General features: G+C 43.2%; 1 protein-coding gene across 2 annotated transcripts in view; it reads right to left on the bottom strand.

Annotated features, from left to right (window-relative positions):
* The window catches only part of pspc1 (paraspeckle component 1), an 80,322-nt gene that overhangs the window by 40,920 nt on the left and 13,387 nt on the right, over positions 1–26,015 (bottom strand). For both annotated transcript variants that reach the window (XR_014620643.1, XM_084331942.1), the window contains exons 3-6: positions 13,182–13,333; positions 12,982–13,077; positions 7,274–7,470; positions 1,335–1,419 (exon numbers count right to left, since the gene is read on the bottom strand). Coding sequence is in view for 1 of the 2 variants with exons in the window: in XM_084331942.1 (XP_084188068.1) it covers positions 1,335–1,419; positions 7,274–7,470; positions 12,982–13,077; positions 13,182–13,333 (530 nt within the window). In the remaining variant the exon portion in view is untranslated. The remainder of the gene's footprint in view (positions 1–1,334; positions 1,420–7,273; positions 7,471–12,981; positions 13,078–13,181; positions 13,334–26,015) is intronic.

The raw sequence follows: 26,015 nt of genomic DNA, 5'->3' as shown, positions 1-26,015 counted from the left end.
GCAGACTCAGTGCTAACGATACTTGAGCTAGCCATGTTGCCGTCGCTAACGACGTTAGCCATACCTGTAGTAACGGTGGCTACTGCCACTGCTGGCTCACTGTTCCGTCACATTTTCATTAGACGGCTCACTAGGTCCAACACGTCGAAAATATGATGCAATACTAACGTTACTGGTGGTTCTTCATTTTTAGCCTAGTAGCTAATCAGACTGGCATCTACAAGCTGCATGCACAATCAGTTGCACTGTACAGCCCTGCAATAGCATTTTAAAACTGTCCTGTAACATTTAGGACAATAGGAGCACTCGTGTTTTCTGACATGCGTTTCTACTACTGGATCTACTGCCTGTTCATGGTCTATGTATGCTGAAGGTCGGTCAGACCAAGTTTAAAAGAATAAAAGTGATTAAATCTATTACTTTTGTCCTGTAACATTTATATGTTTAAAGAGAATGTAGCGTATATCAGCCTATGATTTATGGTAAAGTCGATTCCCGCAGGGGTGAGTCATCTCCGTCAAAACATCTCATGACTGAACTCTTTTTTTCAGGCAAAGTCACTCTTATTTAACCTCCACTGTATATTTTTATTTAATAGCGTTAGCTAAAAGGAAAAGACAACCCGTATCAGGGTCTGACAGCGCTACAATTACATTTTCATATAACAGGCTGACGGACTCACCGGTAGAGCCGCCGCTAACCCTTCAATAAGCTTTGTGGTCCGGGCATAAATGTGTCCATAAATCCATTTAGTTAGATCCAAAACTGTCTGAATGCATCTTGTGATTATTATACATTTCCGACAACGAACTATTAGCGTAAACCTGTCTCTCGAGTCGCTGCGTCCTGCCATTATTGCTCGCAAATGACTGCTTGGCACGGCCGCGGTAGAGAAAGAAATGCCCTTTTTCATGATATTTGACGCCTCTGATTGGCTCAATTTAGTTTCAATCTGTATGCATCCACAAATCATATTATACCAGATAGCGGAAAATCCGTCACGACTCAAATTGACGGAACTCTGAATCAAATTGATGGAAATCAGTCTCAAGACGGAACGCTTTAATGCCTGAGGTTAGTCGCAGGAAGATAAGGTCAGGTTTAGGTTAGTCTCAGAAGGATAAGATAAGGTCAGGTTTAGGTTAGTCTGGGGAAGATAAGGTCAGGTCTAGGTTAGTCTCAGAAGGATAGGATAAGGTGAGGTCTAGGTTAGTCTCGGGAAGATAATATAAGGACAGGTCTAGGTTAGTCTGGGGAAGATAAGATAAGGACAGGTCTAGGTTAATCTGGGGAAGATGAGGTTGTGTAGGGTTAGTTTGGCAGGTCAGACGAACCTCATCTCTATCTGCTTGCGTTTCTGCAGCTCCTGGTTCCTCAGCTCCTCCAGCCTTCTCAGCTCCTCCTGGCGCCTCATCAGGTCTGAGAGGTGGAGAGAGGGATGAAGAGGGAGAGAAGGAGGGGAGGGACAGAGAGGGAGGAATGGAAGACAGTTTTAATTAAAGAGATTCAGAAACAACCTAAAACAGGACCCTCTAAAACATTTGTTTGTACCTCAGCAGCACAAGTTGCTCCATGTGTCCATGTTGTCTCATCAGCTGTTGTGTTGAGTATCTCTACCTCGTCTCATCAGCTGTGTTGAGTATCTCTACCTCGTCTCATCATCAGCTGTGTTGAGTATCTCTACCTTGTCTCATCAGCTGTGTTGAGTATATCTACCTCGTCTCACAGCTGTGTTGAGTATCTCTACCTCATCTCATCAGATGTGTTGAGTATCTCTACCTCGTCTCATCAGCTGTGTTGAGTATCTCTACCTCGTCTCATCAGCTGTGTTGAGTATCTCTACCTCGTCTCATCATCATCATCAGCTGTGTTGAGTATCTCTACCTTGTCTCATCATCTGTGTTGAGCATCTCTACCTCGTCTCATCAGCTGTGTTGAGTATCTCTACCTCGTCTCATCATCAGCTGTGTTGAGTATCTCTACCTCGTCTCATCATCATCATCAGCTGTGTTGAGTATCTCTACCTCGTCTCATCAGCTGTGTCGAGTATCTCTACCTCGTCTCATCATCATCAGCTGTGTCGAGTATCTCTACCTTGTCTCATCATCAGCTGTGTTGAGTATCTATACCTCGTCTCATCATCAGCTGTGTTGAGTATCTCTACCTTGTCTCATCATCAGCTGTGTTGAGTATCTCTACCTTGTCTCATCATCAGCTGTGTTGAGTATCTCTACCTCGTCTCATCATCATCATCAGCTGTGTTGAGTATCTCTACCTTGTCTCATCATTAGCTGTGTTGAGTATCTCTACCTTGTCTCATCATCAGCTGTGTTGAGTATCTCTACCTCGTCTCATCATCATCAGCTGTGTTGAGTATCTCTACCTCGTCTCATCATCAGCTGTGTCGAGTATCTCTACCTCGTCTCATCATCATCAGCTGTGTCGAGTATCTCTACCTCGTCTCATCATCAGCTGTGTCGAGAATCTCTACCTCGTCTCATCATCATCAGCTGTGTTGAGTATCTCTACCTCGTCTCATCATCATCAGCTGTGTTGAGTATCTCTACCTCGTATCATCATCAGCTGTGTTGAGTATCTCTACCTCGTCTCATCATCATCAGCTGGGTTGAGTATCTCTACCTCGTCTCATCATCATCAGCTGTGTTGAGTATCTCTACCTTGTCTCATCATCAGCTGTGTTGAGTATCTCTACCTTGTCTCATCATCATCAGCTGTGTTGAGTATCTCTACCTTGTCTCATCATCATCATCTGTGTTGAGTATCTCTACCTTGTCTCATCAGCAGCAGCTGTGTTGAGTATCTCTACCTCGTCTCAGCATCATCATCAGCTGTGTTGAGTATCTACCTCGTCTCATCATCATCAGCTGTGTTGAGTATCTCTACCTCGTCTCATCATCAGCTGTGTTGAGTATCTCTACCTCGTCTCATCAGTTGTGTCGAGTATCTCTACCTCGTCTCATCATCATCATCAGTTGTGTTGAGTATCTCTACCTCGTCTCATCATCAGCTGTGTTGAGTATCTCTACCTCGTCTCATCAGCTGTGTCGAGTATCTCTACCTCGTCTCATCATCATCAGCTGTGTCGAGTATCTCTACCTCGTCTCATCATCAGCTGTGTCGAGTATCTCTACCTCGTCTCATCATCATCATCAGCTGTGTTGAGTATATCTACCTCGTCTCATCATCATCATCATCAGCTGTGTTGAGTATCTCTACCTTGTCTCATCATCAGCTGTGTTGAGTATCTCTACCTTGTCTCATCATCAGCAGCTGTGTTGAGTATCTCTACCTTGTCTCATCATCAGCTGTGTTGAGTATCTCTACCTTGTCTCATCATCAGCTGTGTTGAGTATCTCTACCTTGTCTCATCATCAGCTGTGTTGAGTATCTCTACCTTGTCTCATCATCACCAGCTGTGTCGAGTATCTCTACCTCGTCTCATCATCATCATCAGCTGTGTTGAGTATCTCTACCTTGTACATCATCAGCAGTGTTGAGTAAATCTACCTTGTCTCATCATCATTAGCTGTGTTGAGTATCTCTACCTTGTCTCATCATCATCAGCTGTGTTGAGTATATCTACCTCGTCTCAGCATCATCATCAGCTGTGTTGAGTATCTCTACCTTGTCTCATCATCTGTGTTGAGTATCTCTACCTCGTCTCATCAGCTGTGTTGAGTATCTCTACCTCGTCTCATCATCAGCTGTGTTGAGTATCTCTACCTTGTCTCATCATCAGCTGTGTTGAGTATCTCTACCTCGTCTCATCATCATTATCAGCTGTGTTGAGTATCTCTACCTCGTCTCATCATCATCATCAGCTGTGTTGAGTATCTCTACCTCGTCTCATCAGCTGTGTTGAGTATCTCTACCTTGTCTCATCATCAGCAGCTGTGTCGAGTATCTCTACCTCGTCTCATCATCATCATCAGCTGTGTTGAGTATCTCTACCTTGTCTCATCATCATCAGCTGTGTTGAGTATCTCTACCTTGTCTCATCATCATCAGCTGTGTTGAGTATCTCTACCTCGTCTCATCATCAGCTGTGTTGAGTATCTCTACCTCGTCTCATCATCATCATCAGCTGTGTTGAGTATCTCTACCTCGTCTCATCATCATCATCAGCTGTGTTGAGTATCTCTACCTCGTCTCATCAGCTGTGTCGAGTATCTCTACCTCGTCTCATCATCATCAGCTGTGTCGAGTATCTCTACCTCATCTCATCATCAGCTGTGTTGAGTATCTCTACCTTGTCTCATCATCATCTGTGTTGAGTATCTCTACCTCGTCTCATCAGCTGTGTTGAGTATCTCTACCTCGTCTCATCATCAGCTGTGTTGAGTATCTCTACCTCGTCTCATCATCAGCTGTGTTGAGTATCTCTACCTCGTCTCATCAGCTGTGTCGAGTATCTCTACCTCGTCTCATCATCAGCTGTGTTGAGTATCTCTACCTCGTGTCATCATCATCATCAGCTGTGTTGAGTATCTCTACCTCGTCTCATCATCTGTTGTGTTGAGTAGCTCTACCTTGTCTCATCATCATCAGCTGTGTTGAGTATCTCTACCTTGTCTCATCATCAGCAGCTGTGTTGAGCATCTCTACCTTGTCTCATCATCAGCAGCTGTGTCGAGTATCTCTACCTCGTCTCATCATCATCAGCTGTGTTGAGTATCTCTACCTTGTCTCATCATCAGCAGCTGTGTCGAGTATCTCTACCTCGTCTCATCATCATCATCATCAGCTGTGTTGAGTATCTCTACCTTGTCTCATCATCATCAGCTGTGTTGAGTATCTCTACCTTGTCTCATCATCATCAGCTGTGTTGAGTATCTCTACCTTGTCTCATCATCATCAGCTGTGTCGAGTATCTCTACATTGTCTCATCATCAGCTGTGTTGAGTATCTCTACCTTGTCTCATCATCAGCTGTGTTGAGTATCTCTACCTTGTCTCATCATCAGCTGTGTTGAGTATCTCTACTTTGTCTCATCATCAGCTGTGTTGAGTATCTCTACCTTGTCTCATCATCAGCTGTGTCGAGTATCTCTACCTTGTCTCATCATCAGCTGTGTCGAGTATCTCTACCTCGTCTCATCATCAGCTGTGTCGAGTATCTCTACCTCGTCTCATCATCAGCTGTGTTGAGTATCTCTACCTCGTCTCATCATCTGTGTTGAGTATCTCTACCTTGTCTCATCATCATCAGCTGTGTCGAGTATCTCTACATTGTCTCATCATCAGCTGTGTTGAGTATCTCTACCTTGTCTCATCATCAGCTGTGTTGAGTATCTCTACCTTGTCTCATCATCATCTGTGTTGAGTATCTCTACCTCGTCTCATCAGCTGTGTTGAGTATCTCTACCTCGTCTCATCATCAGCTGTGTTGAGTATCTCTACCTCGTCTCATCAGCTGTGTCGAGTATCTCTACCTCGTCTCATCATCAGCTGTGTTGAGTATCTCTACCTCGTCTCATCATCATCATCAGCTGTGTTGAGTATCTCTACCTCGTCTCATCATCTGTTGTGTTGAGTATCTCTACCTTGTCTCATCATCATCAGCTGTGTTGAGTATCTCTACCTTGTCTCATCATCAGCAGCTGTGTTGAGCATCTCTACCTTGTCTCATTATCAGCAGCTGTGTCGAGTATCTCTACCTTGTCTCATCATCATCATCAGCTGTGTTGAGTATCTCTACCTTGTCTCATCATCAGCAGCTGTGTCGAGTATCTCTACCTCGTCTCATCATCATCATCATCAGCTGTGTTGAGTATCTCTACCTTGTCTCATCATCATCAGCTGTGTTGAGTATCTCTACCTTGTCTCATCATCATCAGCTGTGTTGAGTATCTCTACCTCGTCTCATCATCAGCTGTGTTGAGTATCTCTACCTTGTCTCATCATCAGCTGTGTTGAGTATCTCTACCTCGTCTCATCATCATCATCAGCTGTGTTGAGTATCTCTACCTCGTCTCATCATCATCATCAGCTGTGTTGAGTATCTCGACCTCGTCTCATCAGCTGTGTCGAGTATCTCTACCTCGTCTCATCATCATCAGCTGTGTCGAGTATCTCTACCTCATCTCATCATCAGCTGTGTTGAGTATCTCTACCTTGTCTCATCATCATCTGTGTTGAGTATCTCTACCTCGTCTCATCAGCTGTGTTGAGTATCTCTACCTCGTCTCATCATCAGCTGTGTTGAGTATCTCTACCTCGTCTCATCATCAGCTGTGTTGAGTATCTCTACCTCGTCTCATCAGCTGTGTCGAGTATCTCTACCTCGTCTCATCATCAGCTGTGTTGAGTATCTCTACCTCGTCTCATCATCATCATCAGCTGTGTTGAGTATCTCTACCTCGTCTCATCATCTGTTGTGTTGAGTATCTCTACCTTGTCTCATCATCATCAGCTGTGTTGAGTATCTCTACCTTGTCTCATCATCAGCAGCTGTGTTGAGCATCTCTACCTTGTCTCATCATCAGCAGCTGTGTCGAGTATCTCTACCTCGTCTCATCATCATCATCAGCTGTGTTGAGTATCTCTACCTTGTCTCATCATCATCAGCTGTGTTGAGTATCTCTACCTTGTCTCATCATAATCAGCTGTGTCGAGTATCTCTACCTTGTCTCATCATCAGCTGTGTTGAGTATCTCTACCTTGTCTCATCATCAGCTGTGTTGAGTATCTCTACCTTGTCTCATCATCAGCTGTGTTGAGTATCTCTACCTGTCTCATCATCAGCTGTGTTGAGTATCTCTACCTCGTCTCATCATCAGCTGTGTTGAGTATCTCTACCTTGTCTCATCATCAGCTGTGTCGAGTATCTCTACCTTGTCTCATCATCAGCTGTGTCGAGTATCTCTACCTCGTCTCATCATCAGCTGTGTCGAGTATCTCTACCTCGTCTCATCATCAGCTGTGTTGAGTATCTCTACCTTGTCTCATCATCTGTGTTGAGTATCTCTACCTTGTCTCATCAGCTGTGTTGAGTATCTCTACCTCGTCTCATCAGCTGTGTTGAGTATCTCTACCTCGTCTCATCATCAGCTGTGTTGAGTATCTCTACCTCGTCTCATCATCAGCTGTGTTGAGTATCTCTACCTCGTCTCATCAGCTGTGTCGAGTATCTCTACCTCGTCTCATCATCATCAGCTGTGTCGAGTATCTCTACCTCGTCTCATCATCATCAGCTGTGTTGAGCATCTCTACCTTGTCTCATCATCATCAGCAGCTGTGTTGAGCATCTCTACCTTGTCTCATCATCATCAGCTGGTGCTCATGCTTGGCAGCCTCCATCTCAGCCTCCAGCTTCTCCTTGGCATCTCTGATGTTGCGGTCGACCTGGTCCCTCTGTTGCTTCTCCATCTCGTCCAGGGCCTTCCAGCGAGACGAGTACTCAAACTCAAACGTCCCCGGCTGGGCAAAGCGAGGCGGCTGCTCCCTCTCCCTAAAAAACACAGACCAAGGGACTCAAAACACTGCAATGTAGAGTGTTACGACCCTGGCTCATGGGTACGCAACCTATGTGTACTCAACACCAAAACCCTGTGCTCTAACTCAAAAATGCTACTAAACCAAGGAACTACTAATATAACTATAAACTAATGTACTGGTAACCCAACGGACAAGGACTGTAAGGACCGGACAGCTCACTCTCTCTAGGCACAGACCGTGCATGCGTGTTTCTGGGTCTGCCTTTGAAGCTCCCCAGCAGGTAACCAATCAGCACTAATTGGCTAATTGGCAGCCCTCACCTGCCTGCCCTGGTGACACAGGAGTGACCAGGCCTCTAGTACATAACACCTCCCCCACCAAACTGGTTGCCCAAGAGGCAACCACTACACAACAACCCATAAACAAAACAAAAAAACAACTGTGACCCCTTAGTTGTCAGGGCCTCTACCACAACAGCGATAACGGGTACCACAAACACCGGTACTATGATCGTGAGAGGGCGTCTGCTAGCACGTTGTCCCTCCCACGAATGTGGCGAATATCCAAGTTATACGCCTGGAGGAACAAACTCCATCGCATCAAACGATGGTTCGAATTCACCATGCTGCGAAGAAAAACCAAAGGGTTATGGTCTGTATACACAACAAGGGGTAAACTGGAGGATCCAACGTAAACATAAAAATGGTTCAAGGCAAGAACCGGGTCGGCCCCTGTCGAACACGACCACCGATACCGATCTGTCAAAATTATACTGCAAACCAAAATCAACCTGAGAACTGCGCTTAACAGAACAGAACACAGCACAACAAAACCATAAATCACTGATACCACCACCGCACCCATATCCATCCCACCTGGCACTGGCAGTTCAGGATACTGCACACCGTGAACATCCAGAGTAGGCTGTACCGCCTCAGGTACAGCCCCAGTGTACCGGGAATCTGGCAGTACGACAGTCACAATAACGTCTGGAACACCATCTAAAATGGCGTCACCCAAAATAACTTTGTCCTGATCAAAATCAAAATGGCTGCCACTCAACAGACCAGGTCGCGAAGGCGGCTCCTGCTCCCCAGGACACAGGTAACTAGGTTGACCATCACACCTAGTGCATGGCAGAGAATCAGTGTGGACATGTGGATCAATGTCAGAATCATCAACTGACATACTGGGACCATCCCTGCCCACAAGTGAAACATTAGGGACAATAGAGCTATTGTGGGAAGGCTGGCAGCCTAAATCAAGCTTAGTAGCCCCTCCAACTAGAACGGTGTCACATGAAAAAACAGCACCTCTCATAGCATCCTTCCCACACTCCTCCTCCAATTCGTTCGTGGCCTCAGCCACCGTACAGGCTGGGAAGACCTTGAGACACTGCGCTGCCATATCATCTCCTGTCACATGCTTCTCTGGCACGCCTGTCAACTCTGGTTTCACCACCGGGCCTAACACAAAACCACAATCAAGAGAATCATTATGCAGAGGTACATCCACAGTGTGCTTTCCAAAATTCTCAACAGGTGCACCTTTTAATTCAACAAAGAATGTGTCACTAAGTGTAATGTCCCAAGTCGAAGTATCAAGAACATCACTTTTGTCCTTTGACATTTCTCGTGCCACAGCACACACAGGAAACACTCCTGGATGTTTCTGTGCCAGCTCATTAGAGACCTCAGAAACCACAGGAATGGGAGTTACAACCGGAGTAGCCAACACTTTGTCACCAGCCAAATCATTCCCTAGAATGAAGGACACCCCCTTTATGGGAATGTGAGAACATACCCCCACAACAACATTGCCTGATACTAAGGGAGAATTGAGCGTGACCTCATGCAAAGGTGCATCCACAAATCCACCCCCAAAGCCCCGAACAACGACATCGGAATGAAAAGAAGAGCTTTCTGAAAACGGCAAAACCCCCTCCAGAATGAGGGACTGAAAAGCACCGGTATCTCTCCAAATTGTTATAGCCTGTTTGGACTCTAGTGCATTAGTCAGGGAAACAAATCCATTCATCATAAACCTTGAGGAACCCTCGAGCTCTTTGTCCACACGTTTGATACCTTCCCCATCCCCATCTAACGTTGGCATAGGCGTCCCGCATATGGTTTCTACCAGAGCCACGGTTCTGACATTTTTCTGCTCAAGCACCGGGCATCCAGCAACGATATGACCAGGTTCCTTACAGTAAAAACAGATAATCCCTTCTGGGAATGCACCAGCAGAACCACCCCGCCTAGGAGGTGAAGTTAATTGACCAGCAGACACAGGTTTTGGGAAACGGCCCCCCTGAACAGGACGCCTATCCCCGGACTCAACACGGTAGTCCTCCAAAAACACGGACTTGTGTGTCAACACAAACTCATCGGCGAAGACAGCGGCGTCGCCTATCTTCGATACCCCACGCTCATTTAGATGTGTGGAAACGGTATCAGGAACACATCTTTTAAATTCCTCTAGGAGAATCAACTGCCTAAGCTGCTCTTTTGACTCCGCCTTCTGAGAAGTGCACCACCTGTCAAACAGGTTCTCCTTCTCCCTTCCAAACTCAACATAAGACTGCCCCTCGGACCTACGATAACCTCTAAAACGCTGACGATAGGCCTCAGGGACCAACTCATAAGCCCTCAAAATGGAAGCTTTAACCAGCTCATAATCAGCGCTTTGTTCAAGGGACAGAGCAGTGTAGGCTTCTTGTGCCCTACCAACCAAAACACATTGTAGCAGCAGTGTCCAGGCGGTATCAGGCCACTTCAATGTGGTTGCCACCCGTTCAAAAAGGGGAAAATATCTTTCCACGTCTTTCTCAAAAAACGGAGGCACCATCCTAATATTCCTGCCTACATCAAAACCGGAACGTGACTCTGGATGAAGAACACCCGCCTGTAAGGCAGCATGCTTATACTCAAGCTCCTTCTGTGCACGCTCGTGCTCCAGCAACATTTGTCTCTCCTTAAACTCACGCTCCTCTTTCCTCTCTCTCTCCTTAAGCTCACGCTCCTCTTTCATCTCCTCACGCTCTCGCTCTAGCTGCCTTTCTTTAAACTCCAACTCCCTAATCCTCCACTCACCCTCTACACCAGGTAATAGCGGAGACACGTTAGACAAAGGAGGCTCCTCCACCCTCTCCCCAAGCACCTGTTCCCTAATGAGCAAAACCCTCAAAGCACCCAAGGCAGATGGTTTCAAACGTTTCTCACTGGGAGTAAGCTCGACCTTGTAGTGCACAGCAAGCTCGAGCAGTTGTTCTTTGGAAAATTTGTCTAATAAGTCATGAGACGGGCGATCAACAAAGTCCCTGATGGAAGCCATTGTCACTGAACTAGACACCCCAAGCTACACACCCAACCTCACAGACACGAAGAACCACTAACGAACCACGAAGACCCCCCCAACGAACCACTGAAGAACAACGAAGAACCACTGAAGAACCATGAATAATGCTAATTGCCAACAATAACAACCAGAAGGGAACGCGGTGGAAATGTGAGCTCTACGGAGCGCACCTTTCCAGGTTGCACAAACAAACAAAAAAAAATGAATAAAAAAAACACACCCACCCTAAATAGACGTGTCATACACGCAGGGTGTTAGGTGCTACCAGGTATGCTCACCAAACACTTAAAACAAAATAAATCCAACAAAATATTCCAAACAGGTGCGCCTTCTAACCTGATGTGACCACATATGCTTCTACGTCTAAACTGCAGAAAACCCCGGCCTACCACATGTCTACCCTAAGAAACACTAAATCAAGCCCTACCACACTACCTGTGTTTCCTGGCCGCCCTAACCTACCTACCCTTAAACTAATGCCCTGTAGACCTAACTTTCTTCAACCACACCTGCTACCAGTCAAAGATCATATACAATCATTTCATTGACCGCCCCAGGAGTACGCGGTGCACCGGACGCTAACCAACAACCAGAAAATAATATCCCTATCTACATGTGGTGCCTACTAAACTATATATTTTAACAGCATAAGTAGTCACATCAAATTACAAACAAATACGGCATACTCACCTGTTTGATGAAAATGGCTCAGCCCCCACGTTACACCATGTGTAACGAACACCACCCAAACCATAATATGATGACACCCCGTGCAACACAAAAAAAATCACCAAACAAAGTTCTAGGGGTAAAAGATCCCGGACGAGCGCCCAATTGTTACGACCCTGGCTCATGGGTACGCAACCTATGTGTACTCAACACCAAAACCCTGTGCTCTAACTCAAAAATGCTACTAAACCAAGGAACTACTAATATAACTATAAACTAATGTACTGGTAACCCAACGGACAAGGACTGTAAGGACCTGACAGCTCACTCTCTCTAGGCACAGACCGTGCATGTGTGTTTCTGGGTCTGCCTTTGAAGCTCCCCAGCAGGTAACGAATCAGCACTAATTGGCTAATTGGCAGCCCTCACCTGCCTGCCCTGGTGACACAGGAGTGACCAGGCCTCTAGTACATAACATAGAGTTTGTACAAGTCAACCTCTTGAAGAACATATGGCCAAATGAATGATCCAGTGGAGCTCCTAGTGGTCAACAGTGTCAGACTGTGGTTGTACTGGGCAGCTCCTAGTGGTCAACAGTGTCGGACTGTGGTTGTACTGGGACAGCTCCTAGTGGTCAACAGTGTCAGACTGTGGTTATACTGGGCAGCTCCTAGTGGTCACCAGTGTCAGACTGTGGTTGTACTAGGCAGCTCCTAGTGGTGAACAGTGTCAGACCGTGGTTGTACTGGGCAGCTCCTAGTGGTCAACAGTGTCAGACTGTGGTTGTACTGGGCAGCTCCTAGTGGTCAACAGTGTCAGACTGGTTGTACTGGGCAGCTCCTAGTGGTCAACAGTGTCAGACTGTGGTTGTACTGGGCAGCTCCTAGTGGTCAACAGTGTCAGACTGGTTGTACTGGGCAGCTCCTAGTGGTCACCAGTGTCAGACTGTGGTTGTACTGGGCAGCTCCTAGTGGTCAACAGTGTCAGACTGTGGTTGTACTGGGCAGCTCCTAGTGGTCAACAGTGTCAGACTGTGGTTGTACTGGGCAGCTCCTAGTGGTCAACAGTGTCAGACTGGTTGTACTGGGCAGCTCCTAGTGGTCAACAGTGTCAGACTGTGGTTGTACTGGGCAGCTCCTAGTGGTCAACAGTGTCAGACTGGTTGTACTGGGCAGCTCCTAGTGGTCACCAGTGTCAGACTGTGGTTGTACTGGGCAGCTCCTAGTGGTCAACAGTGTCAGACTGTGGTTGTACTGGGCAGCTCCTAGTGGTCAACAGTGTCAGACTGTGGTTGTACTGGGCAGCTCCTAGGTGTGAAACTGTGTGAGTGTGAGGCAGTTGCTGAAAAAAGCAAAAAAAAAAAAAAAAAAAAAAAAAAAAACTATTTCCCCAATATTGGAGCCATGTGTAGCGTTTGAGAAATCGAAGGGAAAAATTACTTGATTTTCTACACCTTTGATGCATAGAAAGCGGCTAGATGTCTCATCTCTGTACATACTTGTGATATTGTGGAGTCTTGATTAGCAGCTTCTCAGGCAGGCCATCCTCTTCATCCAGCTGCTCCATGGGCTCCAGGAGGGCTGGGCGAGGGGTGCTGGAAGAACAGACAACCTCCAACATCACAACACTGAAGAACAGGACAACCTCACAACACTGAAGAACAGGACAACCTCCAACATCACTCGCCCCGTCTCTTACGTGGTGAGCAGCAGAGCTCCGTCAGTGCAGCGGTCTAGGGCTTTGCGTGCGGCTGGTTTATGAGCAAACTCCACGAAGCCCTTTCCAGTGGGGCGTCCGCGGTCGTCAACCACCACGATAGCCCGCTCAACCGGGCCAAACTCCACGAACGCCTAGAGAAGAGAAGGACATTAGATGAACATCAGTGTTTCCCTGCATCCTGGAATCAATATTAGCGCACGCTGCCGGAGAAATAACTTAAAACTACCTTAGAATTGTTCGAGATAGGTTAGTTATTTGATGTTCATGGAGTCATGTGCGTGTGAATTTGCTAGGATGTTTTTGGTGTGTCCACTGACACTAGAAGTGCTCTGGAGGCCCAGGTAGCTGCATATACATATTTGTACACTGCAAAAAAATAGGTGTACCAAGTGAAAATATCTAGTATTTGGTACAATAAGTCCAATATTGAGTAGAATTATCTTATTCCATAAAATAGGGATGCCCCGATCACGTTTTTTGCCACCTATACCGATCACCGATCGTCTTGAGCCATATCGGCCGATACCGATCCGATAGTGATCGTTTTTGGTTTTATATATATAAAAAAAAAACGGTATATACTTTATTTTTTATTATATATATTATATAATTATACTTCTAGTTGTATTATCTGCGAGACATCGCCACCACGCAACAAGTCAAAATGCTCGCCATCTCCACTGTCTGTGTGTATACTCTGCTTTGGTTAAATCACATTCAGCATGCCCTCAGCACAGCAGGGTATATATGCGGCTGCGGCTCTGCAGATATACCCTACTCCCTCAGCTAGCCCCATTTGTGACTGCGATGCAAGCCGGGGCTCGAATACGCATCGAATCAATGTTATAAGACATTGATATCAGGAGCCACCTGTAGCTACTGCTAGCCGGCTAGATAACGTTAAGACAACGCCTCAGTGAACTATTTAGTTCAATGGGACATTTAGTTTTGAACAGTGAACTAACGTGAGCTAACGGAGGTATCAACATGCACTACTAGACTTGCTGGAACATTTGTTGATATCAGGAGCTATCAGTAGCTAGCCGACTAGATACAGTTAGACAATGCCTACTAAAAGTGAATAGTTGACTGGGTAATTTTGTTTAAACAGTAACGATAGCAGGGCGGCTACGTGGCGTAGTGGGCAAGGGGCTCGCCACGAATGCAGAGACGCTGGGCTCGCCTGTTCGAGCCCAGCGCTCCACATTGCTTTCAGTTTAGCTGGTCGTTCATACTAATACACATTGGCCGTATTAGGGGGTGGGAAACTGATGGGTGGGGATCGGGCGTAGTGGACAGCGACTCCTACAGGTCGGTTGGTGCGCCTGCGCAGTAGAATCAGGAAGTGTCGGGGGCAGCGTGAGCCTCCCACACGTTACTCCTCGCCACAGAGATCGAGCTGCGCAGGTGAAAAGATGCGACTGCTGTTACCTCAAGTACCGGAGGGGACTTGTGCTATGTATGACTTAGTCCACATTGCAGCCGGCTTGTGGGAGGCAAGAAACAGCGTTCGTGACAGGGGAGGGTTGAATTGGATGATACGAAATTGGGATGGGAGAAAAATATAGAAAATGGGAGAAAAAGTGGATAAAAAAAAAAAAAAAAAAAACTAGGTAGCTAACGTTAGCTCACGGTCAAATGCACTATAGACTAAAGCAGAGGACCCTCCTCTGTGTTTACACGGGTGCGGGAGGGGCAAGGGAGGAGGAGCAGTTTGCACCCCGCGGTTACCTGTACACCCCGCGGTATTACTATTGAATGATGTTTTTGAGTTTGCAGTGAATCCACAACTAAAAAGATTGGTTTTATCGGGTATCACAGTAGCTAAAAAACTGATCGCATCACGTTGGTTTCAACCGGAAAAAATGTGCCGAAAAGTGTGGTTTCTTACATATCTCGATGTGATATATCAAGAAATATCTACAGCAAGAATTCTGGGGCTCAATGAATCCAAAATGTCAATGTGGTTAGAAGTGGTGGAGAGAATAAAAGCTAGCTTATAATGGTAGTGTCTGGTTAGGAGTGAGGGATAATGGAGGTACTATCCAAGAGGGGGTCCGGGAGGGGGGGGTTTGAGCTGGAGCATATGTGTGTAGGGTTTTAGAAAATAGGTATTAGGGGTATATTATATACTAACATTTATATAACTGTAATTTCGCTGGATATACACTGTATACGGCTAAAATGTTATTATAGACTATTTTTGTTTTATCCTGTTTCTGTACTTGCATATATTATAACCACCTTTACTGAAAGTTTCATTATGCATTGTGTGTTGAGTACTGACTTTTAATAATTTTTTGTTTTGCAATAATAAAAAAAATATAAAAAAAAAGAAAATGGGAGAAAAAGTGGATAAAAAAAAAAAAAAAAAAACTAGGTAGCTAACGTTAGCTCACGGTCAAATGCACTATAGACTAAAGCAGAGGACCCTCCTCTGTGTTTACACAGGTGCGGGAGGGGCAAGGGAGGAGGAGCAGTTTGCAGATCCGTGTGTCTGAGACAGACAGCGAGTGAGATCTCAGCTAAGAATTGGATCATGTTTTTCGATCGGTTTCCGCGATCGGCGAATATGACTCATTATCGGAATTCACCAATCGCATATTTATACTGATTATCGGCCGATAACGATCGGTGGCCGATCGATCGGGGCATCCCTACCATAAAATAATCTCTTTTTTTCTTTTCTTGATTTGTCAATTAATCTCGTTTTAAGAAAATGCTAACAAGATTAAATTGACCAAAATCAGGAAAAAAAGCTAAATTATCTGCCAGTGGGATAAGATAATTCTACTCAATATACACTTATTGTATCAAATACAAGATATGTTCACTTGATAAAGTAAATGTCAAGATTAATGACATGACTTAACACTTGTACACTATTTGTATTGAACATAGATATAGATTATTTAATAGATCATATAAATACTAACATACTAACTGTCTAACATACACAAATCATAACACTACAACAGCATGTTACACCTAAGAAGTCTCAGTGGCATAGGCTACATTCTGCCTTAGAGCATTTCGTTTTCCTGGGCTTTTGAAAGAAAAGCTCCAGGGCTCTTTGGTAGGGGAATTCACTGGTAGGGGGCCCATTGATGCTGAGACGCATACAAGCGGCCAGATGGTCTCCCTGCAGCCTTTTCCTCAGGTCAGTCTTTTACATTAAGCACCCCCCACAGCCCAAATGAAATGATACAAAAATTAGGCTTGGGCGGTATGACGGTATACCAGGATATTTAGAAATCCCGACTGTATTGAAAATCAATACCGTCCAAATCGCAGATGGGCTTCAGTTTCTATTACAGTGAAACGGAGTTTTGAGTGTAGTGCACACACGCGCCAGCAGAGGGCGAGACCATTCCTCACTACTGGAGCGAGTGAACGGTGTTCACGTTTTACGGTAATGTTGCGACAGTGCTGTGAAAATACCGTAAAGCGTTGTGGTTGTTGTGCACTGGTGGAGCAAGCAAATAATCCGTCTCTTATTATATGTGAACTAAAGAGTACAAGGTTTACACAACAAAAATGACAGGCGACGCTGTGGCAGATCCGTTGGTGACAAGCCCCGACGCGGGGAATATAGAGGAGAATACACAGGGACCAAGGACAACTGGCCCCGAGAGGGAGACAATAGATGACAACATAACAGGAACATCAGAAAAAAGTTCCGTGAAGGATAAAGCAGGCGATTTTGAGAAGATAATAGCAAAAACATCCATCGGATCCCTCACTGCTCCAATAACATCAACTGACACAAGCAGTTCAATTACACAACCCGACTTCAACTCTCTGACTATCCTGATAAAAGAACAGATGGTCGCTTTCAAAGCACACGTTGAACACATCGATACTAAATTCGAAGAGGTTATGAGAGCGGTCGCTTTACAGTCCATGCGAATCACGACAGTGGAGAATACGGTGACAGAAATTACACGGGCAGTCAAGGCGAACGAAGGTGGCATGACAGAGATGGGAAAAGAGATGGAAAGTGTGAAAGAAGAATACCGGAGGGAAATACAAGGGCTTAAAAACGAAGCGACGGAGAGGCTACTAGAAACCCAACGCTACCACAGGCGGAATAACATCCGCATTGTAGGGCTTGATGAAGCAGTAAACTGCGAAGATCCCAACTTTCCAACAGTGTTATCAACGATTTTGGGTAACATCGATCCAAACACAGTGCCAGAAGTGGACCAAGTTTACAGAATCGGTTCTCGGGGGCAAAGAATCAACGGGCCAAGAGTCATCATTGTCACTCTGCGGAAGACTACAACAAGGGATGACATCATCAAATTTGCTCGCAACCAACGTGGGAATCTGAATTATGGTGGTAAACCAATATTTATCTACGAAGATTTGAGCAAAGATGCCATCATCCGACGTCTACCATACAAGGAGGTGATGCAAAAGCTGTTCAAAGCCGGTTACAAGCCAAGGCTATCATACCCGGCGCTGTTATCATTCTTGGGCAGTGACGGCCGCAGGTCAGGTATATACAAACCTATAGAAGCTGAGGATTTTCTGAATCGAAATGGAGCAAATAACCCAAGGCAGGACGAAAATGCCGGAAACAGATAAGCCTCTTTCTCAATGTATACCAGTGTTAGAATGACTTTATTGTGTTCATCAAGGTAGCAGACGATATGCAAGCCGTCTATAACAATGTGTACTGTGTATAATACGATTCATAATACATTATAATTTCAGTCTCTGGTCTCTGAGGAGACAAATACATATCATTGCAAAAAGAGCTATCTGGAATATTCTGGGTTTATCGCTCAAATGCCCTGGGTCTCTTAGATCATTCTGGAACATAAAATAGTCTAGGCACTAGTATACTCTACAACTAGGGATGGGTACCGAATTCGGTACTTTTGAGGTACCGAACCGAAACACGTCGGTACTACCGAGTATCGAATCAAGTGAGAAACCGAAAAAAAAATAAAAAAAAAAATAAAAAAAAATATTTTTTATTAAATTTTTTTTTTTACTTTTTTTTTTTTTTTTTTTTTTACTTTTTTTTTTTCATGTCAACGTTCACACGCACAATATATGCTTACCTAGGATTTGACTTGATTCAACAACAAAGCAGTCGGAGCAATGACAAGCCGAAAACTGTCGAAATTGTAGTTATTTGAAGTTTGGATTTTTTTTTTACGACTGAGGTAGGTAAATTAAATTGACAGTTTTCGGCTTGTCATTGCTCCGACTGCTTTGTTGTTGAATCAAGTCAAATCCTAGGTAAGCATATATTGTGCGTGTGAACGTTGACATGAAAAGAAAAAAGTAAAAAAAAAAAAAAGGTAAAAAATATAATTTTTTTTTTTTTTTTTTTTTTTTTTTTTTTTAAGTACCGAAAAAAGGTACCGTTGGGTACCGGTATCGATTCACAGGTACCGGTACCGGTATCGGTTCAAATGTGAAAGGTACCCATCCCTATCTACAACCTTCTAGAATATAAGGCACCATGACAACGAAGCCTACAACTCTAACAATAAACATCCGGTGTGTATACACATAGCAGATAATAAATTAAATTAAGTTCAATCAGTCCTTAATAATACTTTAAAAATTAACCACACCTAAACGTATGAACACTACAAGGTTATTCTAACGATTTAAGTAATCACTCCATTGAAGGCACATTGAAGCTCTAAAAGGCGCTGCTTTTCTATCTTATCTAATCTGTTAATTCGGTTCTAGTGGCTTCTCCACGTTGATAATTATTCTATCTCTCATTCCTTATCTATATCTTTCCTTTGATTTTTATTTTATTTAATTTTTTTCTTCTCATTACTCTATATTTTTTAAATATATTTTAACTTACATTGTTCTTTTCCAATGTTCTTCACATTAAGGTGTCAATATTGCTCTACAATCTTTTCCCTTTTTCCTTTTTCCCCACACGTTAGTAGAGGGTTCAAATGAATATGTCGATGAAAGTTTATTCTCTTTTTTTATTTTTTATTTTATTTTTTTGTCATTTATCACAATACTTCATTACAGTAAGGGAAGGTGCAAGACCAAAAGCGACATTCTATTGCAATAGAATGGAAATGTTAGATCCTATGGCAATTAGCATAGGAAGATTAAGATTACAATGCTCAGTTTGGGCAATCCGGTGGACCATGGGAGAAAGTCAATCGCGGAGGATGTGTTCTTGGAACACAGGCCTGTACGACTTTCTGGGTGAGGGGAAAATAGGGGATTTTTATTTGTATATATATATGTTTTTAAGCTCAGCTCTCAACGGGACCTCATTAATTGGATGTACATCTATTGTAGCTTCACACTCCAGAAGCATTACCAAAAACTACACAAAAACATGCATAGATTATGGCTAGTTTGAATATAATGGTATGGAACACCGGTGGGATAAACAAACAACACAAACGCAAAAGCGTGCTCACACTGATGAAAAAAGAACATGTGGACGTGGCTCTATTAAGCGAAACGCACATTTTAGAGGAAGACATAAATACGTTAGCGGATAACATATACCATAATATTAGTCACTCTTCTTTTGTTACGAGAACTAGAGGGGTAGCCATAGTCGTCAGACGCAAATTAAATATCGAATTGAAAGGGGTATGGTCGGATGCTGAGGGGCGCATAACTATAGCTAGGATTATACACAATAACAGGAAAATTGCATTGGCAGCGGTATATGCCCCAAATTTGTACGAAGTGGGTTTCTTCACTTCACTAACCGGAGAAATGTTAAACCATCCCGAGTACTCATATATAATAGGTGCAGATTTTAATGCCATTTGGAACCCAAGGATGGACAAAACTTACCTTACCTTTTCCAGCGAACAAAAAAAATCATCTAAAGCATTAAAAGATTGGTCGAAATCAACAGGAGTAACTGATTTATGGCGTTCACTTAACCCCATGACCCGCAAGTACTCCTGTCGTTCGGCGAGACACAACACACTATCCAGAATTGATTACGTCTTTGCATCCCCGAGAATATTTGATAAATATGAAGTGGAAATGACACCCAATGCGCTATCAGATCACTGCTACTTAATCCTGAAAGCAACATTTGGTACACTATCTTCCCGGGCCCCAAGATGGCGTTTTAATTCTATGCTGCTTAACAACAAGGAATTCATTACACAAATTAAAGAAGCTCTCACAGTATTCCTACGGGATAATGCTAACTCGGTGCAAGATCCCAGAATATTATGGATGTCGGTAAAGACTATGATCAAGGATTTCACGGATAGATTTTCCTCCATATTGCTCAAAAATCAAAACACAAAACTGTCTGAAATGGAAACGCTTTACTCAACGCTTTTTAATTCTTTAAAATACAACAACTCTACTAGACTAGAAAACCAAGTTAACATTATTTTTTTTGTATTTTATTTTTTTATTATTTTTTAAACAAACATATAAACAAACATGACAACACACGATAAGATATACAAGCATTAATTGTCAGGGCACATCCAATGAGATCACCTTTTGGTTAGTTGTTTTATATAAGATATACCCATAATACCTGTTATCTAAAAAAAAAAACCTACACACATATGCTCAGCTCGAACCCCCCCCTCCCGGACCCCACCTTGAGAAGTACCTCCACTATCCCTCGCACCTAACCAGACACTACCATTATAAGCTAGCTTTTATTCTCTCCACCACTTCTAACCACATTGACATTTTGGATTCATTGAGACCCAGAATTCTTGCTGTAGATATTTCATGGTAAATTACATCGAGATATGTAAGAAACCAAACTTTACGGCAAATTTTTTCCGGTTGAAACCAGCGTGATGCGATCAGCTTTTTGGCTACTGTGATACCCGATAAAACCAATCTCTTTAGCTGTGGATTCACTGCAAACTCAAAAACATCATTCAACAGCAATACCGAGGGGTGTACAGGTATATTCCAAGATACGAGTTTTGATATTTGTTGGGTCACATCTTTCCAGAATGCCTTAACTGGTGAGCAGTCCCAATACATGTGCATAAATGTCCCTTCGTCCCCATTTGTACATTGGGTGCATTTGGAATCTTGTTTGAGCCCCATTCGGCACAGTCTTATAGGAGTCAAGTATGTCCTGTGAATATAGTTAAGATTGATTTGTTGATGATCCGGGTTCCTTGATGTAAGTCGGACATTTGCCCAGGCTCCTTGCCAATCAAAGTCATTTTCCAGGTCTGGTATATCCCTCCTCCAGACAGAGTCAAGTTGGAGGGTTTCATACGAGGACGTTAGTAATTGATGATAAAATTCTGAAACAAAACCTCTCGATGTCTCTCTTGAGTAGAAGAATTTGTGGTATCTGTGGTGTTCAATTGGTCTGTCTAATGGAACACCGTGAGACTTCAAACATAGCTCTAACTGTTTGTGAAAAAGCCATGTGGACTTGGTGAGATAAAATTTTTTGAGTATTTCTTTATCACTACAAAAACCCTGTTTGTTAAAAACATCCCCTAATGAGTGTATGCCTTGCTCTTCCCATATAGGGAATCTTATAGGTCGTTTTCCAATTAAGAGAGCATTGTTATTGAATAAGGGAGTATGATTGTGCCATTCTTGTGGGTTAGGATTTTTTTTTTGTGATTCACGCCATATCCGGATCGCATGAGTAATTATGGGGCCAAATTTTCGTTCACAGTGCTTGATTGGTAGTTTAGTGTATGCTATGTCCTTCAGTCTATGTGGGGCTACTATGTTTTCTTCTATTTTTCTCCAAGATGCTAATGCTTGGGAGTCAAACCATGTTGTCAATGGACTTAATGAGTACGCCTTAAAATATAGGAAAAAATCTGGAAATGCCATGCCACCATCTGCTTTATTTCTCTGTGCGGTGGATCTTTTTATACGTGGTGGTTTGTTATTCCAAATAAATTTGTATGTGGAGGAGTGTAATCTTTTCCAGTAACCCTCTGGAGGGGGTAACGGTAGCATTGAACAGAAGAAGTTGATTTTAGGTAGTACATCCATCTTAACTATTGATATCCGTGCTTGTACTGTGTTCTTAAGTTTTGCCCATCTATCAAGGTCGTCTTTGATTTTGTTTTGGATTTTTGTGTAGTTGTGCTTCACCGTTTGTCTTATGGTAGGGAATATTTCCACTCCCAAGCATCTGAAATGTTTTACCATCGGTATCTGTCCTGGGAGGGTTGTATCTTTTTTTGCAGGGGTGTTAAGTGGAAGGAAAGCCGACTTCGGCCAATTTATCTTAAATCCCGATAAATCACCAAAGTCCTCAATCAACTTGAGCAGATGAGGCAATGTGGTGTTGGGGTTTTTCATGAACAATATTACATCGTCCGCATATAAACACATTTTTTGTTGTGTGCCCTTGATTACGATAGGTTCTATGGATTGGGATTGTCTTATATATTGTGCTAAAGGCTCTAATGATAGATTGAACAGTCCGGGACTAAGAGGACAACCCTGTCAGGCAGAGCGTGATACCGGAAATATTTCAGAGATGATTGTGCCTGTTGTAATCATGGCCGATGGGTCTTTGTATAATACTTTAATCATATCGATGAATCCTTTTCCTAACCCCATCCTTTCTAGCACTGCCCACAGATACGACCATTCCAGCCTGTCAAAGGCCTTCATAGCATCCAGGGACAGCATCGCCTTAGGTATGGTGTCCTCCTTGTCGGCATCAAGTACGTGCAGTATACGTCTTATGTTCTCAGTGATCAGGCGGCCTTCTATGAAGCCAGTTTGGTCCGGGTGAACTAAAGACGTCATATGCTTTTGTAATCTGATGGCTAATACCTTAGAGTACAGTTTGATATCTGTTCCGAGGAGGCTTACAGGTCTATAACTACCGCACTCGTTGGGGTCTTTGTCTTTTTTAAGGAGGACTGTTATGAGTGCAATATTGTCAATTTTATGGAAGTTCCCCTCCTTGACTGAGTATAAGATCATATTTAGTAATAAGGGGCCAATTATGTCCCAACAAGAAAGGTACATTTCTGATGGGAAACCGTCTCTTCCTGGAGCCTTACCACTTTTCATTGCGGTTATGGCCTTCTTGAGTTCCTCTAGTGTGATCGGTATTTCTAACTGTTTAGCGTCATCCTCTGAAAGTTTAGGGAGAATAATTTGATTAAGAAATGTGTCCATTTTGTTTTGATCGAAGGTCATTTCTGATTTATATAAGTCGGAGTAGAATACTTTGAATGTATCGTTTATTTTTACAGGATCTGTTACAAGTACTTGTTGTGCTCTAATGGTAGTTATATCTGCAAATGTTGCATTAATTCTTAATCGCATGGCTAATAGGTGGCTGGGTTTGGAACCATGGGAGTACTGCTGTTGTCTTGTGCTGCGTATTTGTATTTCCGATTGTTGTCTGTATATGGCATTGATCTCTATTTTTAGTACGTTAACTTGATTTTCTAGTCGAGTTGAGTTGTTGTATTTCAGAGAATTAAATAACGTTGAGTAAAGCGTTTCCAGCTCATCCAGTTTTGTGTTTTGATTCTTGCGCATTTTGGAGGAAAAGCTATCCGTGAAGTCTTTGATCATTCCCTTTACCGACATCCATATTATTCTGGGGTCTTGCACCGAGTTTGCATTCTCCCGTTGGAATACTATAAGAGCTTCTTTGAGTTGTGTAATGAATTCCTTGTTGTTAAGCAGCAACGAGTTAAATCGCCATCTTGGGGCTCGGGAGGATAGTATACCAAATGTACCTTTAAGGAGTAAATAACAGTGATCTGATAGTGCGTTGGGTATCATTTCCACTTCATAATTATCAAATAGTCTCTGTGATGCAAAGACATAATCTATTCTGGATAGTGTCTTATGTCTCGCAGATCGACAAGAGTACTTTCGGGTTGTGGGATTAAGTAACCGCCATAAGTCCTTTACACCTGTAATCTTTGACCAATCCTTTAATGCCTTCGATGAATTCTTTTGTTCGCTGGAAAAGGCGAGGCAAGATTTGTCTATCCTTGGGTTCCAGATGGCATTAAAATCCGCTCCTATTATAAATGAGTAATCGGGAATGTCTAACATTGCATTGGTTAGTGTAGTGAAGAAATCTTCTTCGTACAAATTTGGGGCGTATACCGCTATCAACGCTATTTTCCTGTTCTTATGTTCAATCTTAGCTATAGTTATCCGACCTTCTACATCAGACCATACTCCCTTTAGTACAATATTCAACTTACGTTTAACGACTATTGCTACACCCCGAGTTCTCGTACCAATAGAGGAGTGACTGATATTATGGTATATGTTGTCCGCTAATTTACCTATGTCTTTCCCTAGAATGTGTGTTTCGCTTAGCAGAGCAATGTCCACATGTTCTTTTTTCATCAGTGTGAGCACGCTTTTGCGTTTGAGTTGGTTATTTATTCCCCCGGTGTTCCATATCATTATATTCAAACTAGCCATAGTCTATACATGTTGCATTGTAATTTTTGGTAATGCTTCTAGAGTGCGAGGCAATAATAGATATACATCCCACTAGTGAGGTCCCGTTGAGAGCCGAGCTTAAAAACATACATATATACAAATAAAAATCCCCTACCCTTCCCTCCCACCGAGAGTCGTACAGGATTGTGTTCCATGAACACAACCTTTGCGTATGACTCTCTCCCTTGCACCACCGGATATCCCAGAATGATCCAATTATCCTTAACATTCCTATGTATACCATAGGATCTAACACTCTAAATTCTACCATAAGTAGAATGTCGACTGTGGCTTGGCCACTTACCCGTAAAAAATAAATAAATAAAAATTTAAATGAACTTGTAATTTATAGTAATTTATAGTAACCCATGAATAATATGAAGGTATTGAACTGAAGAGAGAGCCTCAATAAATCAGAGAGAGCGGATGAAAAAAAAGAAAAAAAAAAAAAAAGTAAAAGGAAGAGAACATTAACTTAGATCTTAAAAGAGCATTGCTATGCTTAAACATCTAAAGTATTAATTGGAGAAGTAGTGAAATTATTTCCCATTAATAAAAAACAGTTTTTAAATACGTATATGCAGCATTTCCCCCGACCGGGGTGGGCGATGATCGTTGTGTAGAGTGATCTTTCAGCCGGCCGGCTATGATGGCTCTGTGGTTCTGCATCTAGATAGCTGTTGATTATTCCCCCGAGGGGCTTCTGGTAGAGTGAATGACCACGTATTGCTGATATTCCAGAATGCTCCATATATCAAAGAATGCTTCGATGTTCTAGATTATTCCAATATGTCATTTTTACATTGTCTGAATGTTCCAGTATGTTCTGGAGTGTTCCAATCTTAAATCCAATATGTCCGCAATAATATAAACACGTCGGGGAAAGCATTCAAAAACTCTGAGCACGTAGGTCTCTCTGTCCCAAATCCTCGGTTATTAAAGGTTGTACTATAATATATGGTGACCTTGCATAACTGAGATTTAAAAGGCCATTTATACACTATTCTGCTCCTGTTCAGACAGGAATTTGGCTGCATCTTCAGGCGAGTTGAGGAGAACCTTTGCTCCTTGTTTGTCGACGACGCGAAGTATTGCAGGGTATATTAGTAGGGGTCTGTATTTCCCCAGGTATAGTTGAGACATCACCGTCTTGAACTTGGCACGCAGATCCACTACCTCACGACAATAATCTTCAAAGCAGTGTATTGGTACCTCCATGTATTTCAGATTGCCTTTCATCCTGCGAGTTTCACGCATAATCATTTCTTTTATTCTGACTTGGCGCAGTATAACTAATATCACTCTGGGCTTAGCGTTATTGCCAATGGAGCGGGGACCCAATCTGAAGCACTGATCCACCTCCGGTATTTTAGGAAGGATTCCTGTTCCCAA

The sequence above is a fragment of the Notolepis coatsorum genome (assembly GCF_963971535.1).
Source record: "Notolepis coatsorum genome assembly, chromosome: 1".
In the NCBI taxonomy this organism is placed as follows: Eukaryota; Metazoa; Chordata; class Actinopteri; order Aulopiformes; family Paralepididae; genus Notolepis; species Notolepis coatsorum.
Note: the sequence above shows the minus strand (reverse complement) of the source record. Positions and strands in the feature narration are given on the sequence as shown.